Source organism: Watersipora subatra, chromosome 3 (assembly GCF_963576615.1).
Source record: "Watersipora subatra chromosome 3, tzWatSuba1.1, whole genome shotgun sequence".
In the NCBI taxonomy this organism is placed as follows: Eukaryota; Metazoa; Bryozoa; class Gymnolaemata; order Cheilostomatida; family Watersiporidae; genus Watersipora; species Watersipora subatra.
In genome coordinates, this window is record NC_088710.1 from 67,196,102 (window position 1) to 67,207,231 (window position 11,130).

At 35.6% G+C, this 11,130-nt stretch overlaps 1 protein-coding gene across 1 annotated transcript; it reads left to right on the forward strand.

The window, feature by feature from the left end:
- The first annotated feature begins 300 nt into the window (after nucleotides 1–300).
- LOC137391612 (uncharacterized) lies at nucleotides 301–11,066 on the forward strand. Its single transcript, XM_068078129.1, has 6 exons — nucleotides 301–929; nucleotides 3,512–3,558; nucleotides 7,542–7,754; nucleotides 8,383–8,584; nucleotides 8,719–8,943; nucleotides 10,802–11,066. Exons 1-6 carry the CDS (start codon nucleotides 856–858, stop codon nucleotides 10,896–10,898), a joined length of 858 nt encoding a protein of 285 aa, XP_067934230.1. The 5' UTR covers nucleotides 301–855; the 3' UTR covers nucleotides 10,899–11,066.
- The last annotated feature ends 64 nt before the right edge of the window (nucleotides 11,067–11,130 follow it).

Below are 11,130 nucleotides of genomic sequence, written 5' to 3' on the forward strand. Positions count from 1 at the left end.
TTCCATGTCTCGACTTGCTCTCAACCTGCATCATACGATTTTGGATTACGATAACATAATTCTAGCGAGTAAATAAAACAATAAACTCGCCGTCCAAGCAGAATTTATTAGTTCGATGCAAAATAAGACCTCGGACTTGGTCAAGGCAGCTCTACGGCTTTTTGACCGACTCCGTAAAGCGTTTTCTATTGATTGCAATTCTTATCACACATTTTTGATACCAATAAAATCTAATGCTAAAGGAACACAAGCAGTTTATGAAAGAAGAATGTGCTGAACGAATTAAAAATTTCTTATTAGTTTTTGATTGTGTTATATGTTTGTCAAATTGACCTCAAAACGGTAGTCAAACGCGTGCTGAAGACGTCTAAAAATTCACATTCTACACGAAAAATTGCAAAATTTAAATTATGCAATCGTAACGATCTGACACAAGTTGTAATTGTGCAGGTACTGGGAACAAAAAAGAAAATTGACGTTGTGTCATATTGCATTTTACCTATTTGATGTATGATTTTGTTTTATTAAATCATTAAAGTAGAACAACTAAACAAATATGATGCATGAAAGACCAATTGACATAAATCACAGGTATTACATCAATGAATTAGCGAAACACAATACAGAGTAGCTCATAGGTATAAGGGTTGCTTAGCCATCCAGTCAATTATACATTGGCGGGTAGGAAAAATTCTCTTTTATTTCTCTTTTCAGCACATTAAATGCCAAATACTTTTAAAGTTATAAGATCTGACTATAAAGCTTTTAAAGTGTAATATGATGGCTGCTTGAGTGTGCACCATTTGCTGCTATGTATTAGACCTTGGTTATGGTAACCTTTATGACTATATATTTATGCTATATTTTAGACTTGACGTCTCCTGTGCAGAGATCATAATGGCTGCTAAGGGGCTACTTTTAGGCATGAGGTTAGTCACCTGATTACATTATTAGTATGGCGCCTTACAGTGCTTCACGTTCCGTGTTCTCAACTCGAGTTGTTGAACTCGAGTTGTACAACTCGAGTTATATTTACCAGCTCGAGTTTGTAAAAGTAAGTTGCAATATATTGGTATTACGGTAGCATAACCGTAGATCTGGTTATATTAACAATGGTACGTTAATAGGCACCCGTTAGCTAATAGAATTTAAACTATGTATGTACTGTAAAACTAGAGCTAATGACGAATTAGAGTGTCCCTAGTTTGCAACTCGAGTTGTACAACTTGAGTTATATTTACAAATTCGAGTTTGTAAATATAACTCGAGTTGTACAACTCGAGTTACACAATTTGAGTTCATCAAAACCCAAGCCGAGTTCTTTCAACAGCAACTCGAGTTCAACAACTCGGCTTGAGAACATGGAACGCGAAGCACTGTAAAGCACCATACTAAACGACTCATCATTTCATTTTCTCTAGCTATATTTTTTATATGGTTTTTTTGTGCATCGTTAAACGTCGTTGACATAATTTCGATGTTTGTTCATTTTCGGTGTTCATTCAGTTTCTTGTCAGGTTCTAAAAAAATAACTCTTTTTTTCATTTGAAAAAGAAGTGGCCCGGTCCCCACATAAACTGTTTTTTAGTTTGCTTTTTACATTCTACAATTGTTTTTGTCTCTTTATATTTATATAAATAAAAATGCGCAAATATCGCCAATATATATAATTTAAATATGTATATATATATATAATATTATTATTAATCAATTATTAAATTATATATAGTATGCGCAAATGCAGTTCTGTAAATGAGACACCCCAATTACTCACATTGCTTTTTTTACAAACCCGGGTTAGTTTTACGTAACACAACTCGAGTTCATCAAAAACCCAGCCCGAGTACTTTGAACAGCAACTCGAGTTCAACAACTCGTGTTGAGAACACGGAACGCGAGGCACTGTGAGGCGCCATATTATTAGTGCCAACAGAGGCAATAATCATTGAAACCTTTGTTAGTCTTCATCTGTATATTTCTACAAGGCCATATTAAAACCTGTCATAATAATTATCTTTAAATAAAAACGTTTTTAATATATAATTTAGGAGGCTAACAATGCAACAGCTCTTATAGCACGATGGTAGAAAAGCCAAATGTATGATGTACAGAGTTATCTATTTGGAGATTTTCTTTATATCTTGCAATCATTGTACATACATATTGTAGCACGTATTCTCATAGAAATATGTCCACTAGTTTGTTAAATGCACTCTTTAGATCATAAACTGAACGATAGATAATTTAGGTAATTACACCCATGTCATACAATGTAATTAAAAATAAATACATTGTATAAAACAACACTAATTTTTGAAATAAAAAACTAAATTATATGTAAGAAATCAAATTAATAGAATGATGACCAACAAAAGTGGCAATATGATTATATTGCCTTATGTTGGAGACAGGCAAAAACAGATGTAGCCTTAGTGACACAGGATGGTGATACAGATACAAAGTAAGGTTAGTCTAGATTCAAAGAATTTTTATTTATTTCACATGCTTATTTACGTTTTTCATTTTAATATGTTAATGTTATAAGCTACCATGCTGGCAACTTCTACTCATTCTAGGGTTTTTTTTTTCCCTCACTAGTTAGAGCTAGGAAATAGTTCTCCTAGCTCTAACTAGGCCTACTAAATGGCTTTGGAGATTTTTTAAAGAACTGATTTAAAATGGTTGTGTGATGTTTTTCTCTTATTTTATTATTTGTGTCAAGGAAATAATTTTCTTTTTATACCACCACTAGTATTACTAGTACTGGTCTTGTGGAAAATCGTAATTTTCAAACTATCAAAAGATGATATAAAACAATGTTAAGTTTTATTTGAATGTAGTAAAACCAGAACACGTGAAGGAGAACTGTCTACATACCCACTGATTCATGAGGCATCAATGTTAAAAAAATCTTCAGACTTCAGTTGAAAATTGCTCTAGGTTTAGACACTCAACTACTTGCTCAAGCTTTGCATTTTTTGTTAAAAATTTGTATGTTAAGGTTTGAGGAGACCTCGAATTTCTCTGTATCTGAATACCAATAGTGATCTGTCGGTAGGTTTAGATTATATTTCATAATTGTGTTCAAACTCAGCTTTAATTTGGCATTACATGTAAATGTACTGGATTGCTGTTTGAGTTTGCATCAGTTGGAGTTGTCATCCCTTGTAAATGCTGGTCAATAGTTTGCGAGCGAAATTTTTTAGTCTTCTTCGTTTATTGCTGTAGTTATTAGATAGCATAGCTTTACCATCAATAATATGCTTTAATAAATAGCCGTTGCAAATTCATACGTTTTCAATTTTGTAAAGGCGGTATCGGTTAAAAAAAAACAACTCATAAATTCTCTATACTCCGACTAACCAACTTTTATTACTATTCGTACTTACTTCAAAATTACATGTATCTACATAGACTGTCATAGCAATCAGGAATTTTGAGAGTTCTTCGTTATTAATTGATAAGAGATAGAAGCTGGAATCTTCATTTGAATGTCAGCTACGTGTTGTAGGAACCTATCCATTGTGAGCCACCGGAGAATTTTAACGCCGCCATCAGGTATGCAGTCACCAGTATATATACTCAGCATGTGTGGTATATCACAGTGGCCATAAAACTTGTCTTCACTCGATGCTATTCACTTGACGCATGACTAGTGAATGCTATAAAATTTACATCTGTTAACAAAGAGGCTATAGCTTGGAAAACATTTTATGTTCTTTTATGCACGCTATTAGCTGTCTCTAAATTTCAAATCATTCGATGTCTTTGCTTGTATAAATATAAGTAATCTATTGCCTTACTCTGTCTGCTATTCTACAGCCCATGGTTATATATATAGATATATTAAACCTTATATGATAATATATATAGATATAACAAATAAGGGTTTATTATATCTATGGTTATATACGTGTATAATTGTATCATTCATCCTGTCATATGATATGTCGTCATCGTATTAAAATTCACTACTAGATAAGCTAAAACAGTTATTCATTGTATAAATGAGATATTAGGAATATTTGTAACAAGTACTCTTCTATCGCCTTATTAAAAATGCTTTTCCATGAAAAGTTAGCAGCGGTAGACTTTAGCATGTTTACCATAAGACACTTATGTATTCGCGGCATCTAACTTTCGCATTTTCGCGCAGTCATCCTCTCGCGGAAATTTCATGAGCGAAACTAAACTATCATAACGAACGAGCGAAAACGCGAAATTAAATAGCTTTGTTCATTGGTATTCACATTAAAATCATCATATTAGAAATGCAGGTAACCTTTGTGTGTGGTTGGGCTCATTGGGCAATTTCTGCTAAACTCAATATAGTTAATACGCCGACTGAGCAGCGTGGCAAAGCAAATTGAGATAACAAGTTTTTTGGGAAAAGTAGGCCTGTATTTCCTGGTTGCAAATTGGGGCAGCTAATATTAGGTGACTAGTTATGAGCATCTAGGAGTTTGGTGGGGCAGTATCAGCCCCCTCAACAAGTTTATTTCATGTAGGGCCTCAACAGGGCATCTCACGTAAAGTTTTAAAAGATTTGATCGGAAAGTATAAACATTTTTTCTATTATTTGAGATTTGTTTGTTTTAGGTGATGTGACTGCCAGGACTTTTTCAGATTAAAATAGGCTAAACTTGACCGCAGTTGAAACGCTCAGAAAAAAGACATCTTTTTTCTTTTGGGCGTTTTAACAAAGATCAATTTGGCTGATTTTATTTTAAGTTCATCCGAAGGTTTTTACTCTTTCGTTGGGCCATTGCCAAACGAATGTTTGGTAAAATTTGACCTTTTGCAAACCTTTATAAAAGTCATTAACAAAAATATTTTACAGATCATGATAATAATGACGCCCAAGAACTATTAAAAGTTAACGTTTATCTCTATGGCTTGGAATAAAGTGATATTCTACAGCGATAAAAACCGTAGCCGTTGGGCAAATAACTGTTCGAGTTAAACCATAACTGTCACAAACAACTTTTATCGTATTTACTGGGTAAATCAGACACACTGATTCCGATTTTGTACTCAAAATAAAGATTAGTCCACTATCCTTCAAAGTCATTTAGGCTTTTTTAAAGCGTTTCAATATCCGTTTTGAAAACAACACAATCGGCATTACAAGCTCCGCCCATAAATATGTGACGAAACAGCTTTTTCAGGAACGGAAGTTAGGAATGTTTAGTCCGATTTAGAATAATAGAGATGGGTGTCTTAAAACCCATTATTATCTAAATCCAGCCTGTAAAATAATTTCAGTTTTTTATGAAAGGTATATAAACTATTTAAAATTGCTCGTAGCTTGTTACATGACGTTTAAATGGGCTGAACGCCGAGAAAAATGAGCTCAAAAAGCACGGTTTTATCACCAGCTAGCGTTGTTATTGCGCTTTTTTAAATATGCAATGCTAAATAGCTTATCTACCTTTCAAAAAAGACTGATATTATTTTTAAGGCTGAATTTAGATACATGTATTAATAGATTTTAAAACACCTATCTCTATTATTCTAAATCGGTATAAACATCCCTACGTAACTTCTGTTCCTAAAAAGCTAGGTTACGTCACGTATTTATGGGCGGAGCTTGTTATGCCGATCGTGTTGTTTTCTAGACCGATATTAAAATGCTGTAAAAAAGCCTTCATTACTCTGAAAGTTAGTGGACTAATCTTTATTTTGAGTACAAAATCGGAATCAGCGTGTCTGATTTACCTAGTAAATACGATAAAAGTTGTTCGTGACAGTTATGGTTTAATGATGTTGAGGTCGAGTTATCTAAAGCAGTTTATCATTGCGTGGGAACGGACCAAACAAATCTGTTCGAGTTAACCAAGTGTTTGTGATAAAATTTTACATTTTATCCAAGGGCGAGTTTTCCGAGTTTGACTATACTTAACCGCCAAAAATTCGTAAAAAGTTGGGGCGGCTCAGCCGGCCAGTCGCCCCAGGGAATATGGGCCTGTGGAAAAGCCAAGACAAATGAGGAAGATGATGATATTAGTTTAGTCACTGAATTTGTAACTGATGAGGATGAAAGTCTGGTAGGGAAAGTCATAAAATTAAATAATAATTATTGTAGCGATGAATTTTATTACCAACCAAAAGCAATAACAACCTTGAGCCATGGCCACCGCGTGCTATAAATACTTGAGATATAATATTGGTGCCACATCAGTCACGGCGGCAAGGACCTCGACGTCATGGATAATCCAAGAAACAAATAGCAGCAAGCGATCAAATTGTATTGACGATCTCGCCCACACATTTCTACCCGCGGTTCACAAATACAAACTAGTCCCAAATTGAAATTTTTTTTACTAGTGAACTGGACCTGAGAAATCTAATTATGTTTGTTTTACTGCATTTTTTTTTCACATCACTATATTTTTGCACTCATCAGATCCGCGAAATTAAGTTGCAGTGAAATTTTACTCTGTATGCTACTCACGAAACTAAATACTAGCGAAATATAAGTGTCCTAGGGTAATTCAATTTGCATCGTTGTAACACATGAATGAGCTAAAATCCAAATAAGAGTTGCCTTCTCTTAATTAAAGGTTGACTTGCAACAAAATTCACATTACAGTTATTTGATATGAAAAGATTCACCATGTCTTACTCTGTTGTGTTGTAGATGCAAATATGTGGGAATGTGATTACAAGCTCTTTAAAGCTCAAAAACGAACAGTTAATCGCAGCCACACGAGACCGCCGTAGTTTGGATTCTCTTTCCAAAACGGCTCAAATGTGACGTAGCTGTGTTAGATGGCTTCTGTTTAAACTTTCATGCAACCTTATTCGTCGAAATATTTCACAAATATATTTCACGCATTCAATGAAACCATGTCTCGTGTTCTTATGCGTCTGTTTTATCGTCATTTTAATGCTGTCACTTTTAGCAGTGATATCTTATAACTTACCGTAAAAATTCGTTTAATTTTTTAGCCTTAGCTTGAAGGAGTACATATCATAGTCTGATAATCATGACGAGCCTATTGGTCATTTGTGATAATCGAAAAGTGCTGCAGAAATTATTTGCGATGTATTGGGTCACATGATCAGATTACGACTTGCCGATTAGACCAAACCGAAACAAAACTGTAAAGTAGCGAGCATCTATATTTGATACGGGGTCTTCGGTAAAACCCGAAGTGTTTGTCATAAACTAGTGCTACGATAAGTTTTATATTGAGCTTTTTATTGCCCTTTCAATTCACGGGAGAACATCACGTGACAAGACGATAACCAAATTTCATGACTACGTCAGAGAAATAAAGAGATTCCAATCTACGGCGGCTTTTGGTTTTTGAGCTTTTAAGAGCTTGTAATCACATTTCTACATATTTCGCACTTACAACACAACAGAGTAAGACATGGTGAATCTTTTGATACCAAATAACTGTAATGTGAATTTTGTTGCAAGTCAACCTTATAGTATTCTAAAATCCCATCTACTGCTATGTGACCAGATAACCAATCAGTGGGTAATAATTTATTTGAGAACCTTGAATTTTATATCTGCCTTTATTGTCCAGGAATCTTCACATCAATCCATGACCAGACCCGAGTTCCTCCTCTGCTAGGGCTGTGGGTCCCTCCAACGACAAAGTCTGTACCAGAAGATGCTTGTGGTGAAACTAAGGTTCTCGAGTTTTCCATTGCAGCTAGACTAGCAGAACCTGCAACAAGCACTATTATTAAGACTCCAGGATTTAACGAGTCAAATGTCACTATAGGCCAAGTTCCAGGTTAGCAATGTTTCTTCATAGCTTGGCTCCAATTAGATGAGGGACTCAAAAATAGGTCTTTATTACAAGAACACCAGCGGAAGTGACTGTGTTGCTATAAACAGTGAGGTCATGCTATAAACAGCATGACCTCTATATCACATGCGGTATTCTGCGAAATACAGTCTAACCGCTAATACATTAGCTGTTAGTCTGTATTCCCCAGGATTCTGAGGGACCTGTAAACTGTGGTTATGTATTCTTATTGGTCTACTCTAGTCAATCATCATACTACTAGTATAGTTTGTAATAGCAAACCAGGTTGAAGTAAGTTATCCCCTCGTGTAATAGCTCAAGCTTCCCTGTTTGGAATTTTGGGTTCTTTTGTCATTGTTTTTTGGGACAACCAGGTTAAATAATTCCTTACACCATTTTTTATAACATTCTTGTCTCTTCTGCAACGTCAAGTTTTTGTTGAACAAATTTTTTTTGTTTGTAAAATTTTCTATCATGTGTGTAATTAGTGAGCGATACTTATAGTTGTCTACTCACTACCATACAGTATATTTATATGCTATAAACAGCATGTTCCTATTGGCTTATGAGGGTCCAGTTAAGATCTACTGACTCATTCTCATTGTTCTTGCAGGTACAAATGTAAAAGCAATACTAGACCCAAGCCTTACTGTCTCCCTAATAGGGGATATGGTGCCCGATAAGCCTACCGACATTATAGGGGATAATCCACAGACATTAAGGCATCTGCCTGAATACAAAGCTAGGCATATTCAAAAGATCAGGAGATGGAAGATGAACAGACACCATCTTCTGAAATGGAGAAAACGAAATAAGTGAGTGCCACTCATGTTCACTTTGTTAATTTTTTCATGAGAGGTTAGTGAGTGTGTGTGGGTGCTTTCATATGTGCTGCCAATATAGACATTGTGCTAGCATTGCATACAAGCTCTTGTTATGATTCATGCAGAACTAAGCTTATACGGAGGAGTGAGATGAAGACAAAACGCAAGATCAAGAGATCTAATATCATATGCAATGCTATCAGAGCTGACGGGGAGAATTTTGATGCCCTTGAATTTGTGAAAGCGCGTCTAGCATTGGCAAAGTCAGGAGGCTTTGTTCAAGATATATGGAAAAATCCTGATGAACAACCACTAGTCCCACTAAAACCACTTGGCTCTTATGCGCCCAGGTAATAATTCTCGTCTGTACGTGAGCCTATTTGCTCAATGTACTTCTTTGTTTGATCATTCATGTGGTTTGGGTGTAGATGTACTAATATTGAACACCTACAAACAACTATAAGATATGCTAGGCTGTTTTATGTCCCACGAAATGGAAATTCTGGCTATCCGGTGTTGCTAGTCTTCTGGAAAAGGCAAATGGAAATATTCATATTTGCATTTTCTCTTCCACATGAAGCTATCTGGTACTAGTAGCTAACAAATAATAAACGAAGAGTTTCATATACTGACAAATGGGTCTTGCATAGTTGGATCCATGTTGGTAGCCTATGCTACAGAACTTTATGTTATATAAAGAAATATATTCTGAAATTATTCAAGTTGACAGAAATTATTTGTTAGCAGTGCTTACGAAACGTATGACATCAGACTTACTAATAAAATGTTGGCTAATATTTTATTAGTAATAATCAGCTAACCTTGTCTGCACGGGTAACCAATTGGAGTTCAGTGTCTCAAATATTGCTGACATACACCTTGCAATCTAATTTGACGGAATGTATATTCACTATAGTGTGTAGCGGCTCTTTATATTTGTCCTCTTGTTTTGTTACATCTATACTTGACCTGAGTGTGCATCGGCTCTAGTGTGTATCTTTACTTCATATATCGTGGGCTGAGCGCAAAATTGTTGTAACTTCATATAGAACGTAAGGCAAGTTACAACAATTCTGCGCTCAGCCCACGATTTGTACTCTTGTTTGGTCACCTTTGTACATGACCTGAGTGCGCATTGGCTCTAGTGTGTATCTTTACCTTATATTTGTACTCTTGTTTGGTTACGTCTATACTTGACCTGAGTGTACATTGGCTTTATTGTGTATCTTTACCTTATATATGTACTCGTGTTTGGTTACCTCTATACTTGGCCTGAGTGTACACTGGGCCCAGTGTGTATCTTTACCTTATATATGTACTCATGTTTGGTTACCCCTATACTTGACCTGAGTGTACATTGGGCCTAGTGTGTATCTTCACCTTATATATGTACTCATGTTTGGTTACCCCTATACTTGACCTGAGTGTACATTGGCTCTAACGTGTATCCTTACTTTATATATGTACTCTTGTTTGGTTACCCCTATACTTGACCTGAGTGTACATTGGCTCTAACGTGTATCCTTACTTTATATATGTACTCTTGTTTCGTTACCCCTATACTTGACCTGAGTGTACATTGGGCCTAGTGTGTATCTTCACCTTATATATGTACTCATGTTTGGTTACCCCTATACTTGACCTGAGTGTACATTGGCTCTAACGTGTATCCTTACTTTATATATGTACTCTTGTTTGGTTACCCCTATACTTGACCTGAGTGTACATTGGCTCTAACGTGTATCCTTACTTTATATATGTACTCTTGTTTCGTTACCTCTATACTTGACCTGAGTGTACATTGGGCCCAGTGTGCATCTTCACCTTATATAGTATGTACTCTTGTTTGGTTACCTCTATTCTTGACCTGAGTGTAAATTGGCTCTATTGTGTATCCTTACTTCATATATGTACTCTTGTTTAGTTACGCTATACTTGACCTGAGTGTACATTGGACCTAGTGTGCATCTTTACCTTATATAGTATGTACTCTTGTTTGGTTACCTCTCTATTTGACCTGAGTGTACATTGGCTCTAATGTGGATCCTTACTTTATATACGTACTCTTGTTTGGTTACCTCTATCATTGACCTGAGTGTACATAGGCCTAGTGTGCATCTTTACCTTATATATGTACTCTTGTTTCGTTACATTTATACATGTACTCGATAGACACTTGATTAGTTGTTAACTAAATATATTTGCTAGAATAAAGATGTTTGAACCAAAGATTCCGCTGCCGAGGTTTAAGACTCAGAAGGAAGTAAGACTTGAACGAAAAGCAAGAGCAAAGAAAAACCTATAGCCCTAGAGTCTTGCTAGTTTAAGTCGGGTTGATAACATTGTGACTGGATTTGTACAACATGCACTACCTTGATATTTGCCACATCTTCAGCTAACTACTGGATAATTGGTGTCACTCGGCTACACCTAATGCCTTGAGTGTGAAAGGGACTACTGCTTGCATAACCTGGCAACTTTATTTGATATAAAGTTGCGAAAAGATATTTGGTATAATTGGTATAATGCAAAAAGAT